This window comes from Pelophylax lessonae (assembly GCF_965119305.1).
Source record: "Pelophylax lessonae genome assembly, chromosome: 8".
Lineage (NCBI taxonomy): Eukaryota > Metazoa > Chordata > Amphibia > Anura > Ranidae > Pelophylax > Pelophylax lessonae.
In genome coordinates, this window is record NC_138775.1 from 242,946,856 (window position 1) to 242,971,738 (window position 24,883).

The 24,883-nt window shown below is 40.0% G+C and overlaps 1 protein-coding gene across 2 annotated transcripts in view; it reads left to right on the plus strand.

Annotated features, from left to right (window-relative positions):
* FAF1 (Fas associated factor 1) overlaps positions 1–24,883 on the plus strand; it is a 515,086-nt gene that overhangs the window by 446,210 nt on the left and 43,993 nt on the right. For both annotated transcript variants that reach the window (XM_082265737.1, XM_082265738.1), the window contains exons 16-17: positions 8,725–8,805; positions 11,323–11,400. In XM_082265737.1, coding sequence (XP_082121863.1) covers positions 8,725–8,805; positions 11,323–11,400 — 159 coding nt within the window. The remainder of the gene's footprint in view (positions 1–8,724; positions 8,806–11,322; positions 11,401–24,883) is intronic.

Below are 24,883 nucleotides of genomic sequence, written 5' to 3' on the forward strand. Positions count from 1 at the left end.
CGAGGGTTTGGAGCCGGGCCCCGCAGCGAGAGTGGTGTAGCAGTTCCGCTGCCATGCAGGGGAGCCACAGGTTCCACCTTTAATTAAATGGAAAAGAAACCGCAGGACCTTTGTTACTGTCAGCTCCCAGCAAGGAGTCAGCAATGGGACGTAATCCGGCAGTGACAACTCTACCTGGGCGCAAGGGCTGAATCGTTTGCATTAGAGGTGATAATACTGAATCCGATCTAAATGCAGTGCGGTCATGAGCTGCATTGCTTATAACAGAGGATGCTGTGTCTGTCCTAATACCACTAAATAGACCTGAAATATACACTATGAAGGTCCCTGCTCCAGGATAATTGAAATAAATCCATAGAAGCCATGAGTTACATACATTGTACTGATGATGACCAGTAAGCCTTAAACCGCTATATGCATTATGGCTTATTAGGCTCTCTTTGAGTTGTAAAGCAACAGTTACATACATAGGTTGAAAAGAGACCGATGTCCATTAGATTCATCCATAAAAATAAAAAATCATATTTGCATTCTTAGAACCCTAAACCCCCAAATGAGCCAAAGGAAGGCAAAAAAACACACACACACACACACATCATCCAATATATATTGTCTTCCAAAGAGATCCGAGATGAAGATAAAAGTATTTCATAAGACTGTGTGCAATCAAACCTGCTCAGATGATATTTTTCAACCCAATGGGACTTTCCCAGGTCTGTCGTGCTCCCGTAGAAGAAAAAATTATTCCTGATCCTGGACCAACATTATACAATGTTACTAAGAAATATTAGTAGCTATTTATATTTTGATACCCAGTTGGTCATTGAAACAGCAAAAATATTATTTATGCCTCCACCTACTACCCTACTATATAGAATAAACCCCTTTTATATATTTATATATATATTTTTTTAGACGGGATGAGATCTTAACTTCTGGTTTAAAGTGTATGTAAACCCTACCATTATGACATTTTCTTTCCTAAGGCACTGTGTGTTAAAAACAATTGCCATTTCATTTTTTTTATTTTTATTTTTTTTAAATAAAACTAAAAATTCCTATTGTTTTCACTTTGTTGCATTTTATTGTTACTCATCTCCTGCGTGTTGAAACGGGCATTTGTTGTCTCCATTGAAAGCCCAGTTTCTCTAGATATTGCTATGAATACTTTGTACAGTCTTCCATTTTATTCTGTTACTGACCTCGAAAATGTGCCCCTAACATTGGGTGTATGTTTCAATTTAGGTTGTGTTTTCACACGTGCAAAGCTGTATCCAAACTAGCAGTACAAAAATTAACCAATTCGATTTTGGATAACTGAACTTGGCAGTTCTGTTTTATGATTTTGAAACCTTTGTGAAGTGTACTTTGTCCTAAAATGGTCAGCTCACTGGGATATTTGAGTTATTTTAATCGTGTTCATCACCAAAATGGAATTTACTCTTTAAACGATGTGAACATTGATCCTTTGTTAAAATGTTTGTAAAGGTTTATTTTTTAACCACTTCTTACCCGCCCGCCGTCAAATGACGGCAAAGCGGTGTATCCATTGTTCTGGGACCAGCCTCTCTCGCGCGCGACCCCGGGGGCGTGCAGAGCGGCGATCGTGGCCTCGCCCCGTTGCTGGGAAATTACCAATCACAGCTGGTCACATGTAAATAAGTAAGTGCCGTTATTTGGCTCTCCTCGCCTCTCCCCCACCGGGATTCAGTAGGCTACCTGATGACGCAGGATTGAGACGCAAAATGCATTGTGGCCCTTACGGATACCCAGAAACACAGAGATCCAGCAACGTCATATCCTTCCTGCTTGAAGCGCACGCCGCAGCTGCTACCACGCTACCAGGGCTGTAGAAGAGTCTCTGGACAAACAAACAGAGCACCAGAAACAGACCCTTTAAGCCCCGGTTCACATTTATGCGATGCGGGAAGGCTGCGAATTCGCAGCCTGTTCCCGCATCGCAAACGCACCCCTGGCAGTTCACACTGCCATATGCGATACGCTGGGGGTGTCAATGTAATCTTAACGACACCCCCAGTTTGATCGCATATCGCAGTGCGATCTTGCAGTTAGCACAGGATCGGATCGCACAAGTGTGAACCGCTGTGCGATCCGATCCTGATGCGGCTGCAAAAAAGGGTCCTGTGCGTCTTTGCTGCGGGTGCGGTGCGAATTTAGCCATACAAAGTGTATGGCTGAATTCGCACCGCACAGCCGATCGCATGTAATGAAGGAGCAGTGCGCTCTGATATTATATGCGATCGCCGCAGCCACACATGTGTGAACCGGCACTTACACGCAAACAGCGGTTTCACCTAGTGCCAGGAAAGGCACTACTTCTTGTAAGCAGCCATTTCTTATTTTTACATTTATTTTAAAAAATAAAAACGGTATTATACTATATTTGGCTTCCCCACTATTTTTCCTATATACACCTGAATGAGATCCAGAAAGAGGAGTGGAGGAGTTCGGTATAGGACTGATCCATCCTATAAAGGGATCAAAAGCGATTTAGGTCCGGGCGACCTAAAGCCATCTGGTAAGAGGCAGAGATTGCTTATTTTATCAAGAGCACATTTGGAGCACAAAATCACCTTGAAGAACTCATTTATTTTCACGGACTATTCTCACTTGTTGCACAATTAACGTTGTGGATACATCTTTTTATTGCATATGTTTTACAAATATTTTATGAATTTTTATTAATAGCATTATTATTAATATTATTATTTCACAGCACCACCACCATATTATTTGTTTTCACAACAAGTCACCTGTCATGCACACTGTTTGTGTCCAAATATTTTAAATTATTTGAATTTTACCAAAAATGTTCATTTAATGGTATTATCATAATTTTATTTGAGTTACACACTGGTTGCGCTTTAAATTGGATAAAGAACACTAACATAACTACCAGAACACATTTAAAACCATCCCGACTTCCAAACACATCTTTAGCCTTAATGAATTAATTCCCATTAACCCATTAATTCCCATTAACCCATACCATTGCCAGCGCCTTTTTTTCATTGATATTAACCTATAAAGTGAATATGTTGGCATCTGCAGAGGCTTCCTTTGACCACAAGGTTTTGCAGGCTGCTGTTTAGAGGACCTGGTCCTCTTTGAGGTTGTATTGTTTTTTTTTTTTCAAGTGAGCTCCAGTTGTTTTGGTTGAGCTCCTATTTACCTGGTTGGCTATAGTTAGCCTTGGGAGTTTCTTTTCACTGTTCCCACCCCTCATGTTTAATACTGCTTTGGGACATCCCAATGGTTAAGAAGATCAGGAGCTGAGCCCTTCAATGAATGAAAGGGGAAAAATGGGATTTTTGACCTACCGTAAAATCTATTTCTCTAATATTCATTGACGGACACAGCACCCACCCCTCTGTGGAGTTATTCTTCTGACACTGCTCGTAACAAATAGCTATAGCAGAGGGAGGGAGTATTCCACCTGGGACTGCCTATAGGTGTAGCCAGACTTTTTGTCTGCCTAGTCTCCTACTCCTGTAAGGGGCAGTATAACCCAAGATTAGGAGCTGTGTTCGTCAATGAGCATCAGAGAAATGGAATTTACGGTAAGTCAAAAATCCAATTTTTATTATAGGCACTTACAGTGACTATAAAATGTCTACACACCCCGTTTTAATGTCAGGTTTCTGTGATGTAAATAAACTAAACAAAGATCAATCCTTTCAGAACTTTTTCCACCTTTTAATGTGACCTATAAACTGAACAACACAATAAAATCTGTTAGGTGGAGGGAAGTAAAAATAAAACTAAAATAATGTGGTTGCAGAAGTGTGCACACCCTTAAACTAATACTTTGTTGATGCATCTTTTGATTTTTTTATAGCACTCTTTTTGGGTATGAGTATCAGCATGGCACATCTTCACTTGGCAATGTTTGCCCACTCTTCTTTACAAAAACACTCAAGAAGTAGCTGAAAATCACCCTATGGAAGGTCAAGCTGAGGTTTCCACTTCTGGGGAGTCAAAATCAGAGGAGTCTTCATCAGCCTCTCAAACCCAGAGATTGTTAGTTCAGTCTCTTACTGAAATGGTCCGGTCCGGATACAAATTTCCTCCCTTATAGACAGCTGAAGTGTCTTTTTTTTCTTTCTAGGTTCATTACGCCCTCCCCATAGTCCTCGGTCGTTTCCTATACATCCGCTCTTGAAGCAAGTAATTTATAATGATTGGGACCGTCCTGATAGGGTTTTTGTTCCTCCTAAAAGGTTTTCTCTATTGTATCCTATAGAGACTAAGTTTACCAAGAAATTGAATATACCTACAGTGGATGCTGCCATTTCTTTGGTTAACAAGAGTTTAAGCTGCCCTGTGGATTATGCCCAGGGTTTTTAAAGCTCCAGCAAATAAAAAGTTGGAATCTTTATTGAAAGTCTCCTTTGCTGTTGCAGGATGTGCGATACAACCAGCATTAGCAGCCATAGGAGTTTGTCAGTCTATAAGACCGTAAAAAGTGAGTGTCCAAACAGTTCCTTCTCAAGGAGAGTCTGGAAGATCTGTCAGATCTGCCTCGCACTTTGTTTCACAGTAGATGCTGTTACGGACTCCGTACGGCAAATGTCACGGTTTACTCTGATGACAGTGCATATGGGCAAAATCCTTTGATTAAAGAGCGGGTCTGTGTAATTACCATATAAAAGGTTGCTGGCTGGTTTCCCTTTTCATGGAGAACGTCTTTTTTGTGACGATCTGGATAAGAATATCCAAAAGAGCTCGGGGGGGAGAGAGAGTACGTTGCTTCTTGTAAAAAGGAAGAGCAAGTGTCCTTCTTTTAAGGTCCCCAGCACTCATACTACCAGTGCCTCTAATTCCAGATGGTGGCAACAGCCTCAGCCATCTGGGTCCGAAAGCAAGCCTTTTGGGCAGGGACAGAAAAAGCCCTGGGCCCAGAGATCAGCCAAGTCTTCCTCTAAGCCTACCATGTGAAGGGGCGCCCACTCGCTTGGGTGGGGGGAAGGCTGCTTCGGTTCTCGAAGGTTTGGGTGGAAATGATCCAGAACAACTGGGTTATCTCCACCATCTCGCAGGGGTACAAACCGGGTGTTCCCGCATCCTCGGTTTGTAAGGTCAAGTATGCTGACAGATCCCCTAAAAAGATCTCTTTCTGGTTTAGGACCAGCTGAGGGCCCAAAGAGTGATAATGGTGGTCCGGAGAACGAAAGGTTTAGGGGTTTTTACTCAAACCTGTTCATAATCCCTAAACCAAACAGGGACGTGAGACCTACTCTGGATCTCAAAGCTCTAAACCAGTTTCTGAAAGTTTGTACTTTTCGTATGGAGTCAGTTCACTCAGTCTTGGCCTTCCTACGGGGGGAGGAATTTCTAGCATCCATAGACATCAAGGATCCATATCTTCACGTGCCTATATTCCAGGCTCACCAAAGGTTTTTACGCTTTGCAGTGGAAAACCATCATTTTCAGTTTGTGCCCCTGCCCTTCGGGTTAGCCACGGCTCCAAGAGTGTTCACAAAGATCCTAGCTCCAGGCGTTCTGGGTTGGACCGACGGTCCGTTCCCATCCGATTTCCCCCATAGATATGCATGGGGAACTGACAGCTGTGTCTAGCGTGGAAGACACAGCTGTCATCCTCCTGCTCAGCGGGGGATCGGCGGATCGATCCCCCGCTGAGAAAAACGGACTTCGTCCGATGGACGGAGTGTGTGAAAGGGGCCTTATGCAACCACATTATTTTGTTTTTTCGTTTTAAACCCCCCCCCCCCCCTTTCCAAAAAAATTTCAGTTTGTTTTTCAATTGAGTAAATTTATAGGTCACATTAAAGGTGGAAAAAGTTCTGAAATGATTTATCCTTGTCTCATTTTTTTACATAACAGAAGCCTGACATTTTAACGAGTGTGTAGACTTTTTATAACCATTGTATATATGGCCAACAATTACAGAAACTAAATATACCACAATAGTTTTTTATTGATTTTTACATTATTTTGAAATAATCATATTAATATATTATTATTAATAAATAAGCCAATTCAAAAAGATATATATTTTTATGCATATTCTTATACAATAACGTATGGTTGGCATTAGTTGTGATGTGTACAATCACATCAGCCCCTGTCCTCAAGAAGCTTACAGTCCAAGGATGCTATCTCACATGCATGCAAACACGCACACAGATACTAGGGCCAATTTAGACAGGAGCCAATTAACCTACCATCTTGTCTTTGGCGTTTTTGCATTAAATAGTTATTTAACCACAGAAAGCTATAATTTCTCTGAAGTGTTATTTCATCGCCATCTCAAATTGCTTCATTTTCTACTCCCCCTTAATCGACACCTCATGGAACCTCACAACTAACACCAAACCATAAGTTATTGTATGATAATTTGCAGAAAAGAAATCTTTTTTAATTGGCTTTTTTATAAGCAAGATAATGAAAGAATCAATTTAAAAATTCTTGCTGTATATTTAGTTTATATACTATAGCCATTTTTTAAATTGTAAAAATGGCAGCTAGCACACAATTACATGCTGCATGTATCGCACTTTAGTAAATAGACCTCACTTTTTTGAAGAAAAAAAGCAGTCTATTCCATGCTTTGCAATTCAGCAAACTTGCTGAATTGTACACACTGCTGTTAAATTCAAGTGATCAGTAGTCCCAGTGGTTTATTAACAGAAATACTGCTGCAATGAGCCAACCACAGGAGCAGGAAATTATATCTCTTAGGCAGTTATGTACATAGAACGTCTCCATTGTTGTCATGGGTGTTACGATTACTACAGGTCCCTCTCAAAAAATTAGCATATTGTGATAAAGTTCATTATTTTCTGTAATGTACTGATAAACATTAGACTTTCATATATTTTAGATTCATTACACACAACTGAAGTAGTGCAAGCCTTTTATTGTTTTAATATTGATGATTTTGGCATACAGCTCATGAAAACCCAAAATTCCTATCTCAAAAAATTAGCATATTTCATCCGACCAATAAAAGAAAAGTGTTTTTAATACAAAAAAAAGTCAACCTTAAAAAAATGATGTTCAGTTATGCACTCAATACTTGGTCGGGAATCCTTTTGCAGAAATGACTGCTTCAATGCGGCGTGGCATGGATGCAATCAGCCTGTGGCACTGCTGAGGTGTTATGGAGGCCCAGGATGCTTCGATAGTGGCCTTGAGCTCATCCAGAGTGTTGGGTCTTGCGTCTCTCAACTTTCTCTTCACAACATCCCACAGATTCTCTATGGGGTTCAGGTCAGGAGAGTTGGCAGGCCAATTGAGCACAGTAATACCATGGTCAGTAAACCATTTACCAGTGGTTTTGCCACTGTGAGCAGGTGCCAGGTCGTGCTGAAAAATTAAATCTTCATCTCCATAAAGCTTTTCAGCAGATGGAAGCATGAAGTGCTCCAAAATCTCCTGATAGCTAGCTGCATTGACCCTGCCCTTGATAAAACACAGTGGACCAACACTAGCAGCTGACATGGCACCCCAGACCATCACTGACTGTGGGTACTTGACACTGGACTTCAGGCATTTTGGCATTTCCCTCTCCCCAGTCTTCCTCAGGGTCCGGTCACCTCTTCTCGTTGTGCAGCGTTTTCTGCCACACTTTTTCCTTCCCACAGACTTCCCACTGAGGTGCCTTGATACAGCACTCTGGGAACAGCCTATTCGTTCAGAAATTTCTTTCTGTGTCTCACCCTCTTGCTTGAGGGTGTCAATGATGGCCTTCTGGACAGCAGTCAGGTTGGCAGTCTTACCCATGATTGCGGTTTTGAGTAATGAACCAGGCTGGGAGTTTTTAAAAGCCTCAGGAATCTTTTGCAGGTGTTTAGTTTTAATTAGTTGATTCAGATGATTAGGTTAATAACTCGTTTAGAGAACCTTTTCATGATATGCTATTTTTTTGAGATAGGAATTCTGGGTTTTCATGAGCTGTATGCCAAAATCATCTATATTAAAACAATAAAAGGCTTGCACTACTTCAGTTGTGTGTAATGAATCTAAAATATATGAAAGTCTAATGTTTATCAGTACATTACAGAAAATAATGAACTTTATCACAATATGCTAATTTTTTGAGAGGGACCTGTATATTTACCTTTTTTTTTTTTTTGCCACCAGTTACACACCATTTTTCCCATGATAACTTTAAAAGGAGTGAATTTCCCTTCCTAGGGGTAGATTTCTCTCCTCTCACTTCCTGTTGTCTCCCTTCGTTTGTAAGTAGGAGTAGTTTGTAAGTCTGGTTTGTAACCCGGGGACCGCCTGTACAGAAAATCAAAGCTGACATGACTTTAATGGATTTTTGTTATGACCTGGAGGCAACTCTATTTTGATTAAATGCTGATCTAGAATACAATGTACAGTAAAACATTTTCACAAGCCTGTTTGTGCATTAATGTTAAAAATTACTATTTTAGTTCAGTCTTCAACATCCTGTAATTTTATAACAATTCGCAAAAAGTCAAATATCATGTTCTTGAATAGGGATGGGTTGTGTACATTGTTTGGGTACTGACTCTGCAAATGTTCTCATCCAATAATCATAAGATTGGTTGATTCTTATTTTCAGTAGTTTTACTTTTATTGCAGCATTGGGGCTGGTCGTGTGACTATAGCAGGAAGATGTAACCACTCAAATGTTTTGACAGTCATTTGTTTTAACACAATATTTCAAATGTCTTTCAAGTGTTTAGTTCCTCTGTTTTTTCATTTTAGGATGAACGAGAGGCCAGAGAAAATGTGAAAAGAGAACAGGATGAGGCCTACCGCCTTTCTCTAGAAGCTGACCGAGCAAAGGTAGGTGTTCTTCGCAAAGCCTGCCATCATTCAGTGTAAGATTTTAATTATGTGCACCACTAATATGCCTGTGTAGGACTCCTTGCAGTCATGAACCAGGAGCTGCAGCTATCCCCTATTTATACTTTATCTCACCACCTTTTTTAAGTGATAGCGCAGGGGCTTTTCACACATCTACCATAACCAGGTAAGGCTATGGATGGCACCATCAGGACAGATTCAGATCACCATTACCCAAACTGTGGTGGTAACCAAGGATTAATATCAGCCTATAAAGAAGCTTGTGCCTCCTTTTGTTACCCGGTTACATACCTTAGGCGTGCTACATAAGCCCAAAAAAAAATCAAAGTAGTACACAGATCATACGTAGCACTCGGTTTCTCTCCACGGTTGCTGCACCCCCCACCCCCCCTGCTTTTGCCAGCAATTCCTGGCTATCTGAACAACAGCCAAAACTTGTCCTCTAAAACAGAGCTTATGAACAGTGTTTGTAAAGGATAAGTTCACCTTTGGGAACATGTTACATGTTCCCTCTGTTTTTAGGGTGGAAAGTGTAACATGTTCCCACTCCTGCAGCCACTCCCCGATCCGCCGCCTCTACTGACAGCGAACCATGAATTTTCTCCCCAAACTTGCTGTCACAATTTAAAAAAATAAATACAGCCATGCAGGGCTCCAGCTGCATCCTTCCTTCACAGAGTGGAAAACTACAACTACCAACAGCCTTTGCGGTTGTCAGCTTGTAGTTCTCAAAGAACTACAATGGCGCTGTTGAGCACTCTAGGTAAGTTCATTGTCTCTTCCTGTCAGAGTGTAACTGCAAAATGTGCATTTATTTTTTAAATTTTTTTTTTTACAAAGGTGAACTTATCCTTTAGTTATACAATGTAGCAAGTTAAAAAAAATAAAAAACACTTTTTAACCACTTTAGCCCCGGAAGATTTGGCTGCTCAAAAACCAGGCTCTATTTTGCGATTCGGCACTGCGTGATTTTAACGGACAATTGCACGGTCATGCGACGCTGTACCCAAGCGAAATTGACGTCCTTTTTTTCCCCACAAACAGAGCTTTCTTTTGGTGGTATTTGATCACCTGTGCGATTTTATTGTTTGTGCTATAAACAAAAAAAGAGCGACAATTTTGAAAAAATAGCAATATTTTTCACTTTTTTTATATGAAATTCTCAAAAAAAATGTAAAAATCTAAATTTTTTAACATTTTAGGCCAATTTGTTTTCTGTCACATATTTTTGGTAAAACATCGCAATAAGCGTATTTTGATTGGTTTGCGCAAAAGTTATTGCGTTTACTAACTACGGGAAAGATTTGTCATTTTTATTTATTTATTTTTTTAACTAGTAATGGCGGCAATCTGCATTTATTTTTATTTTTTTGTGGGATTGCGGCAGACAGATCGGACCCCTGACTGACATTTTTTACACTTTCGGAAGTACCAGTGACATTACTACAGTAATCAGTGCTATAAATATGCACTGTTATTGTAAAAATGACACTGGAACGTTAGGGGTTAACTTTACTGGTGATCAAGCTGTTAAGTGTGTCCCTAGGGGCGTGATTCTAACTGTGGAGGGGCGTGGTTTGGGATGTAATCACAGAGACATGCGATCCTACATAGCAGGATCGCATAGCCTCTGTGATTACTTAAGTGAGAATGACAGACGGCTGTGTTTACAGCAGCCGTCTGTCCTTCTCTCACTGCAGAGCTAGATCCCGAGTGGCCATCAGAGCCGCCGGTCACATGCACTGACTCCCCAGCCGACGAGCGGGGGCCGGAGCACGCCGCGATTGCCCCCTAGCTCCTCCCAGGCTAGCACTGTACATGTACGGCACTTTGACTGGGAGCGCCAGACTGCCGCCGTAAAACTGCGGCGGGCGGTCAGCAAGCGGTTAAATAACATTTGTTCCTATGTTTCACCTTGTTAACACTAATCTATCCCTAAATAAAATATCTTCTCTCCACCCGCTTAGCATTTTTTTTTTAGATTTTTCATTTTTATTATTTTGTGCTTTGTTTTGTTTTTTTAATTGTCATATGCTATAGCACAAAAGCATTGCATTTTTTTTAGTGTCATAGGATGAATAAAAAGGATAATTTAACATTGGTTAAAATAGACGCAAATGCATGTTTTACCTTTTTTGCTGTTTGTTTAGAGATTGCATAAAATAAAATCATTTTAGTAAATAATTATCACCAAAAAAAGCCTGGTTTGTCCTGAAAAAAGTATATGTATTACCTTGTTATGTGATGACAAAGTTATCGCCAAATAAACAAATTTGCACTCGTTCATAAGGTATATAGATGGGCCAAAGCTGAAGTGGTTAATCACTGTGACTGGTTTATGGAATTGCAAAACACCTCGGCTTTGAAGTGCTGTTGATCTGGATTTGTCTTGTTTTTGCATTTACATGAACAAGTGTGTGACTTTTAAAGTACTGATATGTATTATGTACAGTAGGCTTCTGAAAATCAGAACCATTAAACATCATCTTTCCACAGAGAGAAGCCCAGGAGAGAGAGATGGCCGAACAGTACCGATTGGAACAGATTAAAAAAGAGCAAGAGGAGGAAAGAGAGGTAATGACCTTCTGCTAAAGTGGAAAAAAACTCACACTCCACAATATGTTCATGTTTCACGTTATCTAAAAAAAAAAAAGATTAAAAAAGAAAACGCAATGAAATAACTTCTGCATTTACCCATTGGTGTTTGCGACCTGCTTCTTAGGCCACCCATACATGGGTCAAATTCCAAAATAATTTTTTTCTGAAAATCTTATCTAAGAATTTTAGTTCTAATTTAGTCCCATTAGTCGGCTGCAGCAACGGCCGATTTGAGTATCGTAGTTAGATTGAAAAAAGACACAAGTCCATCTAGCTCAAGTGATCAAGCATATTGGAATTTTTTTTGAAAAAGGAACGATTTTTGAATCAATGATGGGAGAGTCGTGCGGAAAAAATAATCGAAAAAGAAATGCGCATGAGCTCAAGAAAGGAAAATTCCTGGAAAGAAAAGAAGATTCCCGGCCACAAATTCTTTTCTGTAGCAACATGAGGTGAAATTGAAGGTTTGGTTGGTCGAACTTGGAAATCAATGGTGGCACCATCGGATCACAAAACACATGAAATTTCTGATTATTTGAAGAAAATTTGTTCAGAATTCGACCCATGTATGGCCTGCATTATTCTCTGAATGTGGTCTGTAACCTATATGCAAAGAAACTGTCTATACATGGGCCTGTCACCCCACAAGTAGAAATACATGTAATGTCAATATAAATACCTAGCTGTGTGCCTATTGGGTTAACCACCAAATATCAGATTGGACAAACGGTAATTCCTCAATGGTCCACTCCATTGAATCTATAGAGTTCATATATATGGATAACCATATAGTCCATACATCTGCCTAAAAATATCTAAACCCAAGCACAAATCCTGAGGTTTAACCTTATTGTATGTTTCCTTCCCTGGATCCTCCTTTCCCTTCATCGACCTGCTTATGACATTTTTAAATAAAATCTTTGTTTTCATTACGCACTTTATTTTAAACCCAGTGACATTATTATTGGGCTTTTCCCATATGCAATGCAGACAGACCATGGCTGGTGGAAGGAGCTGGCAGGGTACAGTATGTGTCTTCTAGAAAAAAGGAAGCTATGGTAATGCCTACATGTAATGCTGGTCTTCCATAATAGAAAAAGACAGCTATCCAACAAATGGTGGGGACCAATCAAGGACGGTCAGTCTAGGGAGGAAACTGCTAGATAATAATGGATGTTCCCCAGCTAAGAAATGAGGTTGGCTCTATCTGACTTGCTGCAGTGTTTAATGCGCACTGAGAAAAGCTTATTGCATGCAGTGAAATCAGACTAGGCAGTTTCAATATAGGTTCATCCTAAGCACATTTTCTGCAAATTAGAGAAAATACATGTTGATCTTGCCCAGAAATGCAGTGTCCTTGTCACTTCCTGTGATTTACCTAAAATCAGAAACCATCTTCCTTTCAAGCTATCTCCTGCCAACTACATACAGTGGGTAAAGAAAATAATCACCCCCCTTTAAAATAATCCTAGTTTGTTGCTTTGCAGCCTGAAATGAAGACACACAGTTTTTATTTTATCCAACTTAAAACATCCAAGTGAAAGATATAACACCAACATGTCAGAAAAAAATTCAAAAATATAATAAAACAGAATCACTAAGTTGGAAAAAGGATCACCTTCCTTCTGTCAGTATTTTGTTGAACCACCTTTTGCTTTATTTACAGCCTTTAGTCTTTTGGGATATGTCTCTACTAACTTTGCACATCTAGACTTTGCAATATCTGCCCACTCTTTTTTGCAGAACTGCTCAAGTTCAGTTAAATTTGATGGTGACCGTTTGCGGACTGCAGACTACAAGTCATTCCACAGATTTTCCATAGGGTTTAAGTCTGGGCTCTGACTAAGCCATGCAAGGACATTCACCGTTTTCTCCTTCAAGCACTGTGTGGTCATTTTTGCTGTGTGCTTTGGGTCATGTTGGAAGGTAAACAGTCTTCTCAGAGACCATTTTCTGGCAGGGGGCAGCAGACTTTCCTCATGAATTTGACAGTATTTGCCCCATCTAAATTTCTTTCTATCCTGACAAGTGCTCCAGTCCCTGCTGCAGAGAAACACCCCCATAACAGGATATTACAACCTCCATGCTATACTGTAGCAATTGTTTTATTTGGGTTGTGAGCTGACCACTCTCATCTGACTACTTTAAATGCACATTGAAGATTCTGAGGCCACATGAAAAAAATGTTATTGTCAGATGAGACTAAAATCGACATGTTGGTGTTATATCTTTCAGTTGGATGTTATAAGTTGCACTAGTAAATACAGCTGGATAAAACAAAAACTGTGCCTATCTTCATTTCAGGTTGCAAAGCAACAAAATGTGATGATTTTGAAGGGGGGTGATTCTTTTATATACCCACTGTATCTTTTTGCTCCCCGTGTAATGGAGATAAAAGGGGTCCATAGCAGGAGAATAGTCTAGATGCACTCAAATAAGTCAACATTGTAACCCTGGGACAAGAAGTGTATTACTGGCCAAATCACCAGGCAAAAAAAAAAGGAAAAAATAAAATTGAGAAGCCACCACATTCAATGACTGTTAATCTGTAATTTATCACATTTTTGGTTTAGGGTGCTGGATTAAATGGATGGACCGGTCAGGAAAGCAAATACACAAACCCAATTCAAAAAAAGTTGGAATGCTGTGTAAAATCTGTATAAAAACAGAATGCAATGATTTGCAAATTTCATAAACCCGTATTTTATTCATAATAGAAAACATATAAAATGTTTAAGCTGAAATAATGTACCAATTTAGAAAAAAAATAAGATCATTTTGAAAACGATGGCAGCAACACATCTCAAAAAAGTTGGGACAGGGCCATGTTTACCATGGGGTAGCATCCTCTCTTCTGGAGAGTTGCTGGAGTTTTTGGAGAGAAATGTTATCCCATTCTTGCCTGACATAGGATTCTGCTCAACAGTCCTGTCTCTTCTATCGTATTTGTTATTTCAGGATGCGCCAATTATTTTTAATTAGTGAAAGGTCTGGACTGCAGGCAGGCCAGTTAAGCACCCGGACCCTTATACTACGACTCCATGCTGTTTTCATAGATGCAGTATTCAGTTTAGCATTGTTCTGCTACAATATGCAAGGCCTTCCCTGAAAAAGACATCCAGATGGGATCACATGCTACTGTAAAACCTGGATAAATCTTTTAGCATTGATGGTGTCTTTCCAGATATGCAAGCTGCCCATTACATATGTAGTAATGTACACCCATGCCTTCAGAGATGCAGGCTTTTGAACTAAGCACATATAACAAGCTGGTAGGTCTCTCTCCTCTTTAGTCCAGAGGACGCGGCATCTCGGGTTGCCAAAAGTCATGTTAAGTTTCGGTTGGTCTGACCACAGAACAGTTTTCCACTTTTTACATAAGCTTTGGCCCAGATAAGATGATAGTGTTTCAGGATCATGTTCAGATATAGCTTCTATCTATGATACATCTGAAACTTGCCTTTTTAGATGGGGTGCTTTGTTCACAGGCAGTGATTTTTGGAAGTATTCCTGAGTCCATGCAGTGATGTCCATCACAGAATCATGCTTGCTTTTCATGCAATGCCATCTGAGAGCGTAAAGATCATGGGCATTCAATATTGCATTTTGGCCTTGTTCCTTGTACACAAAGATTTCTCCAGATTCTAAATCTTTTGATGTTATTTTGTACTGTAGATGATGAAATATTTAAAGTCTTTGCAATTTTACTAAGAAGAACATTATTCTGAAATGATTCAACAATTCTTAGATGCAGCTTTTCATAGATTGGCAAACCTCTACCCATCTTTACTTCTGAGTATCTCTGACTCTCTAAGATGCTCTATTTATACCCTTTCTTGTTACTGACCTATCGCCAATTAACCTATTTAGTTGTAGCATGTTCTTCCATGTCTTCCTTGTTAGTACACCTTACTTTTCCAGCTTTTTGCTTCCCTGTCCTGACTTTTTTGAGGCGTGTTGCTGCCATCAATTTTAAAATTGCCTTCTTTTCTTTTCTTAAAATGATACATTATCTCAGTTTAAACATTTAATGTTTTCAGCTTACTATTGTGAATAAAATATGGGCTTGTGAGGTTTTCAAATCATTGCATTCTGTTTTTATGTAGAATTTACACAGCGTCCCTAGTTTTTTGGAATAGAGGTTGTAAATTACCGGCACCCTGCCTTCCCTTTTAGGAAGTAAAGTTATATACATTGTCATCTAACACTAAAGAGCTGACATTTCAGGGCCGCATCTGTTCCCTTTATCAAGGAAAAATGGTACAGAATGTGAACTGCCCCTACTTATATTTTATACAGATACTTTCTGTCCTGTTTTAATTTTTTCAGTTAGTAGGCTACATGGAAACTATTTCTTCCACTAAAACCAATGATGGGGCTGTTTGCCCTCCCCGACACCATGGCCTTTTCTAATTTCACTGGCCACAGTCTATCCCCTCTAAAGCCTCAAGGACAGTAAACCTAACTTTAGACTTTAGGCAGGTACTTTCTGAACAAAAGGCGTATGTTTTTTTTTTTTTTTTTTTTTTTTTTTAAACCTGCACCAAGAGCCTATTTTTTCTCGAATAAATCTCATGATTCTGTCTGAAATCACCGAGTCCGACTTGTGTAAACCTCCTATACCAGACACATGCTAATGCTCGGCTGCTTAGATCCGACTCCATTGTATACATGTATTTTCCTTTGTAATTCTTTAGATCTAAAGCAATAGTTCCCAGTAAAACAAATAGGCATTCTGTGTTGACTGCATTCATTCTGCTATCCTGCCTTTCACTATAGAGCCGGCCTCACAATGCCTGTTTGGAAACTATATTTTCCTACAGAAGAAAAATCAAACTCCAGTCTGGGTTTGCGAATGCGGCCGGACCTGCATTGTCTTTAACACAGTGTTCAGCAATGAAAATAATAGATATTTGCTTTGCAAAACAAAAGCGATTTTTTAACAATGCTGTTTATGAAAGAATGCTGTAGTTGAAGTTCAGGGATTACACATAATCTATTATTGTAGAGCTGTGTTTGCTTACATAGAGGGCTTTTTGTTCAGCGCATATATTTGAAATGTGCCTATTGATCTATTCACTGGAAGCCGCCTTCTCCTTTTTCTTTTTCGGCCCCTGTGTCGGCCGTTCAGATGCTGGAGTTATAAGCGTCTTCGCGTCATCTAATTGTTTTTTTTCCTTTCTAAGTTGGTCCACCGCCTCAGTATAGTCATTGTGAGGCTCTGTCCTGTGACAACGCCATTGGGGAACTGGCTACATTGGGGAAATAGGAATCCTTTGCACAAAGGGAAAGGGACTCTAATGAGCTACTGTTTATCCTTCTGCAATATAATTGAGGCAGCACAGTAAATAAAATAGCATCTGTTATTGCAGCCGGCAGGGAAATGTCAAAACAACAGAGAGAAACAGGTGCTTTAATAACAATGGAAAGGACAAATGAAAAGCGTGTGGACTTTGGATGAATTTTTCAGTGTAAAAATCGGTTGAATGTTCTGTATCGAATCCCGAATCCTGAATTAATCAATGCCCTTTGCAAAAGGTTTGTTTTAAAAGGGAGGGGGTGGGGTCCTTTTTATGTGTAGATTTATTGTGATTGTTAAAAGACTGAGAAATGTAAGAAGCGATCGCTTTGCTTGCGTGCAGTGAATAAAGTAAAAGCAAGCAAAGCTTTCACTTCTTACATTTCAATTTATAAAGGTAAGTTAAAGTGGTAGTAAAGTCAATAAAAAAACCTTAGAGGTCTCTTTTATCCCGAATGCCCCCCTCTTCTGTCAATGGGTAATGTGATCTGAGCCACACATGCACAGCTCAGATCCCATTTACGGCACGCTCTGCATGCCGTGGCAGTGTGACTTCCATGTGCATGCACGGGAGTGACGTCACCTCGGTCTGGCCATATAAGCGGCCGAAGATGGGAAACCCGAAAGGAATACCAGGTGAAGGTGCCAACACTGGGGACCAGGGAGAGCCATAACAGCGTGGCGCAAGAGGGCTAAATTTTTAGGGAAGTCTGTCATAATGTACTAATATGCAATGCATACTAGTACGTTCATGCTTAAACCTGGTGGGGAACCCATTGTTTTTATTTATCAGCAAGAGTTTACTACTACTTTAAAATGAGATCAAGTAGATTGGCTTCCCTTTTTTGTTCATCCTTTAACCACTTTACCGCTGCTCACTAGAGCTCTACTGCGGCAAAGTGGCTCTTGTAGGTCTGACGACGTAGACCTACGTCGCCAGACACTCCCCCTTCTCGCTCCCGCTGTATTCAGTCACAGCAGGAGTCGGGCCAGGGGAGGAGCGGCGGTGATCACCGCCGCTCTTCCCCGATCGTCGGGGAATCGAGTCTGGAGATCCGCCCGTTTGTGTAAACAAAGCGGGCGGATCTCCTAAGTGACAGTCAGGGTCAGATTGCAGGGTTCAGCATAGCTGAACCTGCGATCTGTCCTTGTGTCACTCAGTCACCTCCCCCCACACACATCAGTAAGCACCAGGCATACATTAACCCCTCCCTCTCCAATAAAATGAACCCCTTCCCTGCCAGTGTCATTTTTACAGTAACAGTGCATATTTATAGCACTGACTACTGTAGTAATGTCACTGGTAACCCCAAAAGTGTCAAAAATGTCAGTCAAGGGTCCGATCTGTCCGCCGCAATGTCGCAGTCCCGCAAAAAAAATCGCAGATCGCCGTCATTACTCGTTAAAAAAAAAAACACCAAAAACTACAGAAATCTTTCCCTTAGTTAGTAAACGCAATAACTTTTGCGCATACCAATCAAAATACGCTTATTGCAATTTTTTTTAACAAAAATATGTAGCAGAAAACAAATTGGCCTAAAATGATAAAAACATTTTGATTTTTACATTTTTTGGGGGGGGGGGGGAATTTCATATAAAAAAATGTGAAAAATATTGTTATAGCGCAAAAAGTAAAAATTGCACAGGTGATCAAATACCACCAAAAGAAAGCTCTGTTTGTGGGAAAAAAAGGACATAAATTTCGTTTGGGTACGGTGTTGCATGACCACGCAATTGTCAAAGTCGCACAGTGCCGAATCGCAAAAAGTGGCCCAGACGTAAGACAGAAAAATCCTCCGATGGTAAAGTGGTTAAGCTGGCCATACGTGGTTCATTTATTGGCTGACCGAAAAAATATTTGTTCAGTCAAAAGTGTCTGGATGTATGTTGCCAGCATCCCAGTTTGATATAGCAAAAAAGAGATTCCCCTGAATGGTGGGACTTTATGGGCAACAACACATCCAAAAAGTGATATACATGTATAAAAAATATAAGTTTATTGAATAAGCATGATAAAAAGCATTATAGAAATGCAGACAGTGAATCTATAGACGAATTACATCATGTTAAAAGCAAACACATATACGGCTAACGTTGTACATCACATGACATTAGGGACCAAGTCACTTTTTGGATGTTTTGTTGAACATAAAGTCCCGCAATTCAGGGGAATCTCTTTTTTGATTTATTGGCTGAAGGAAAAAATAATCCAAATCCCCCATCCACACATTCGAGGTGGATGGAGGAATCCTCCCTGCTGCACTATTGTATTCTGACAGTGGGGAGACTCCCCCACCATAATAATACACAGCTCTTCTCATGTCGCAGCGTTGACAAGTTCTCAGTGATGTAACACACTGATCACTTTCTGAATACACAGGTCAGCACTGATTGAGGGGCTTTTATCCAATGGGGTGGTTGAACAGAAGTCAATCAATAGATTAACTTTAGTTTAACTGCAGTGACCACACATGGATCAACTGGCTGAATTTTGGAACATCTATGGCCACCTTTAGAGGTCAGCAACAGAAATGTCTTCAATGAAACAAAAAAGATGCCACTCTAAGTGAGTACATCTTTGGTAATCCCCACATACACTAGTCAGGTGCTAGCTCCGCTCGCTTGCTGTGTAACGTAAGGAAATTATTCTGAACGGCTGCACTTCCAAAAATCCTTTTTATTGAAGCTTCATATGATAAGTGGTTGACAGATGGAGCAGGGGACAAAGAGGTAGATGCGTTTCGCACAAATATTAGCACTATTCATTACCTGATGGCTTGCTGATCATGGCATTATTGTATACAAACATGGAGTGGGACTTTGTATAGGTACCCAGAAAAAGTAGAAAATTATAAAAACATCTCTTTATTCAATACAATTAAAAGATATGAACACAATATAAAAGATTGCAATCGATTACATCCTGGGTTTATATAGCATGTATACCATTATATGAAGATGTCGTCTTCAATATCAGTCTGTGAATGAACCCTCACAAGTTTCAACTCATACAGAGACTTCATCAGGAGGTAAATAGTGCAGTCTGAAATAGAAAAATATATAAATAGCAGCAACATTAACAAAAATATCATAGAGAGAAAAGCAATTGCTAACCAATTAAGTATTACAGTTACTTACAAAAACTCAATGATGCATACATAAGAGAGGATGCAAATCTGAGGAAAACCCTAGAATGCGGGCATGATGTAATGCAAGAGATGCTAAGCCCAGCCACACCCTCAAATCAAGGAGGGAATGATCACCTAACAAAAAACACAGTCATGAAATATGGAGTCGAGATACAACCCACTCTACGTGATATAAAGGAGTGTTCACTTCCAAACAGGCTTGTGCTTACCTAGGGTGTACAGAAGGAAAGCCTTCCCAGGTAGGGCTTGTGAAGTCCTCAACCTCTAACAAAAGGAAAAGAATACCAAAAAAAAAAAGGAAGGGGGGGGGGTTTATATATATAAATATTTTGACCAAGCCATCTACCTGATTAAGATAATGAAGACGTATTAATCGGCCACAAATGGTCTTGAACACAGCCCATCATACACAGCAATTGCTATGAGAGACAAGGCACCCTCTATATAGAGCAACCCCCACCAGTCAGCTGATGCCAAATAGCCAATCAGCCAGTCTGAAAATATTGATTTAGCTTTAGAAATGCAAGATAACAAGCCAACTTGTTTCCAGCACTGTAAAGTACCCATTCACCACGGTGCTTAAGGCTCTTTATGGTGTTGGATGGAGTAATATACATCTTTATTAATGTCCAGGCGTGAGAAGCTTGATTATTGTCTTTTCTACAGTTTGCTCTAAACGCTGATTATTGAGGCCACCAGGTAACTGTCAAACTAGAGGTGGACTCATCAGTGGTGTGTGGAGCACAATTTATCGAGTGTAAGGGCCATTATCAATGCTATCTAGTGATATGCAAAAATACATATTGATGGGCTTCACACAGGCACTGTTACTTTGCCCTAAATGGACAAGATGACAGGGTTTCTCTACGTGTTGGTGGGTAGTTTGTCCTGATCTGGTTGGTTGTTTTGGGGTTGAAAATGCCAGAGAATCACCAGTGGTGTGATCATTTATAGGCTTTAGTGCTTATTTACAAAACTGTCAGTTATCAATTTTGTGCAAGTTTCATACTTGTTACTGACATAGTTGTAAGGTTTATTAACAGTCCTCTCTTGTAATGCTCGCTTGTGGAGTTAAGTGCTTGTTGATTCAGTTACCTGCAGCCTTACTTTCACCAACCTTCATCGTTCAGCAAGAGATAATTTAAACATCTTTATCAGTGTATTGTATGTGATGAATGGATTACCTCTGCTTTTTAGTGATATTATGTAAAGTCTTGAGTTTTCTCACATAATCGCTACTGTCTTCATAGAAGAGCTCAGAGCTTGTTGAATGCAGAACTTCCTACTACCGAAGTAGTACGAACTTCCTACTGAAGTCATTGCAACTTGAAGTCGCACAGATATGAATGGTAATCATTGGAAAAAATGTACGACTTGTCTTGCGACTCGTAGGACAAGTCGCACAAGTGTGAAAGGGGCCTTGGAGTACTGTGGATATTTTATTTTTATTTTTTTATCCACATTACTTTTGAATGCTATTTGATGTTTATTCCTTCAGTTGTTAATACATATCTAAACTTAACCCAATTTATTCTTTCTTGAGAAGGGGAGATAAAGGGAGGATGTGATCACCGATTTATTCTCTCTTGAGAAGGGGAGATAAAGGGAGGATATGATCACCATGTATAAAGTGGTCTACATAGTGAACTTTGTGTAGAGTTATTCACTTTAAAGTCATTACGATGGACAAGGGGGTACTCTTTACATATGGAGAAGAGATTCAACCTACACATACAGAAAGACTTTTTAACAGTAGGAGCTGTAAAAAATGTGGAATAGACTCCTTCAGGAACTAGTTCTGGCAATGTCAGTAGTTTGTTTAATAAAAACAAAGGGGGGGGGGGGGGCTGGATGCATACCTAAATTCTAAGAAGTAATCACACCAGGCATTGATGATTTAGGGCAGTGGTGGCAAACCTTGGCACGCCAGATGTTTTGGAACTGCATTTCCCATGATTCTCATGCACTCTGCAGTGTAGTTGAGAATCATGGGAAGTGTAGTTCAAAAACATCTGGGGTGTCAAGGCTCTCCACTGATTTAGGGTATATCCAGTTGCCTTCTGGGGGATCAGGAAGACATGTATTCCCCCCTCCCAATTGTCACCCAAAAAATATCTTAGAACCGCACTGACTTTACTGGTACCAGAGAAGGACAGTGAAACAAAATTTCATAAAAAAATATTTTTATTACAAAAGGTTAAAAAAATCATCTGTTAATAAAATTAAAAAAAAACATACAAATGTGTGCTTTTTTGCATAATACAGGTCATACATATAAGACTTCTTCAATATATCTTTGCTACTACTTCAAAAGGTCGAAGCGTTTTGCAAATGTTGCTTCTTCAGGACCTCAATATTGTTATTGCAAGAAAAAAATGAGCCTATCCAAAAGAAAGCAAGCGCAACAATCAGAAGTAAATGACATATATCATCATATACAACTGATATACTGTATCCATCCTGGACAACTTACATGCGCCAATTTGAATAGCAACAACAGCGGAGGATTTGCTGTATGATACAACAATGCAGTGTGACATGTAACGCAGATCACCAAAATGTAATGCCAACAACTTTGATGACCTACATAAAGGAGCGTAGGTAATTAAATGGCTGGCTTCTTAATAAGGCTTACACTAAGTGACGGCAAATAGAACACTTACTTGGTAATTCATCCTCAGAGTAGATGGAACAACACATCAAAGAGGTTTCTACTATCAGATGATCAATCCAATAGGGACTGAATTTTAACAAAACAGTCATCGCAGCCTTAGATATACCACATCTAATGCATAGGTGTCTCTTCATATGCAGTTTTGACCCACGCCAATAAATCTTTTGGGGATAATAAATGTGTCTAAATGTCATACACTGTGCAATACACTATAGATTTACACTATATAGTACACTGTAGACTGAGCACTCCAGAGACAGTTTACATAGAGATATGCAAATTCTATTATAGTATCCGATTAAGGCTGCAACTTACCCTACAAGCCTCAGCAGCCACATAGCACCATCCACCATTGGACCTTCAGATTGACCCGCATTTAAAGCCGTTATTGGCACAAATCAGCATTTCAATCACTAATCTTTCAATCTGTGTGTCTTATTATGTTGATTGCGAAGTTCATCCGCCCGCATCGGGTAGGACAAGATTACTTCCCTCAGGTATCCGCCCCCGGCTTGACCCACGGCCAGTAACAGGCGGAACAGTCCCGTAGCTGCTTGCACATTCTCAGAGCATCGCAAAGCCATGCCGGCACAGTACAAAAGTATCCGTGCGTGCACTGTGTGGTAATCAATATTCTCAACTTGTATTCAGCATTAAAGCCAGACATGGCACATCAGCCAGGGTGTACTGATGCAGACGCCAAAGCAAGCTCCATGGGTACACATATTTTAGGGTCCAACTAAACACATCAGTCTAGAGCATGATAGAGCCCACCAATAGACAAAATGGAGACCTCTGCAAATCGAAAACACAAAATTATAGATGAGAACCCCCATCGTATTTGTGGGTTTTTCCCATGGTTCTAACCACCTCAACACCACCTCCTTGGTCAAGCAGGGAGCATGCGTGGGAGCGACGTTACTGTGGCCCCAGCCATTCATACAGCGGATGGAAGACCGGGTGAAGATGGAATCCATGTCAGCAGTGACAGTGCTCTGCTGGAGGGTTTTGTTCCAAGGCAATCATAACGTTATAACATTGCCTTGCAGGTAGCCTTTTTTTTCCCCCTCATCAGACTCTACGACCACTTTAACAACACCCCAAATGCACGTCACAAATGCAGTGCATGGTACAATACGACTATGTGATCTGGTTGCAGTGCGGTGCCAAAATTGTTGCATGCACGTCTTTGGTTCGATTTGATTTCAAAATGAATCGGCTTATATTGCACCACACTGAATCGCATGTAAGTTGAACAGGAATGCAGTGCGGTTCCTGTGTAATTGACATGTGGTTCATAGTGAAAACTGAGCCACAATCAGTTTGTTGCCAAAGAACACTTGCTTGGGCGCGTTGTGACCTACTGCATAAATATTGGATCACCGCCTGTTCAAGATTGGGAAACTGTTGTCTAATGTCTATGTTACCCCTTTATCTGCAGAAGAGAAAACCGCTTTCATTGAGCTGCTCCTTGATCATTTTGTTGCTGCTGCCTTTGTGGTTGTGGTACTTTGAAACAGATTACAAGGCAGGCCAACAAACACTGCTGTCTTTGTTGATGGTGAGGCTGGAAAACAGACAAGGTGTTACCGCAGATGAGATGATGATTTACCAGTTTGCAGGAGGATCTGAGAGAGATTTAACTTTTGGGCGATTGCTTTCTCGCCTATTCATCTTCAAAGGAAAGAGAATGACCTGCGTGAACCAAGGATAGAGAAGTAATTACACTTCCACTCTGAAGCCTCGTTAACCTTTCTGTCCTAACAATTTAATCAGGTGTCCTCTTGGGTAGGGCCATCTGATCTAATTGGAATTTGTAAAAAGGAGGATTTCTTTTCATTATCTGCATTGCACGTTGTCATTAAGCGGAGAGAAATAAACAGATTTGTCACCTGGCACTCAAATGGCAGCAACAACATTATATCAGGATCTTTGACACCTGTCCCCAAATAATTCGGCAGTATCCAAAGCTTCCAGAAGACAATTATAAAGCACAAGCCGGCTCTATAGCCTGAGTAATATAAATTATTGTGGCGTTTCTATCCCTTTGTGTAAAATGACAGATAATGCCAATCTCTAGGATTCTAAATAAAGGCATTTTTAGAAACTTCAAGTCCTACTAATATACATCTGGTGTTAAAAATGTACCAAGTCATTTGACGTACCCTAAAGTACTCCTGTAGCAGTACTAGAAACAGAATTCAAAAATCCTGACCAAAATATTTAAAGTGATACTAAACACACAGTTTAATTTAGATTATCCCTTCTATTTCTGTATTTGGATGATGGCACTGTAATTATTTTATTAAAATAAAAACATCGAAGTGCCTTTTTCCT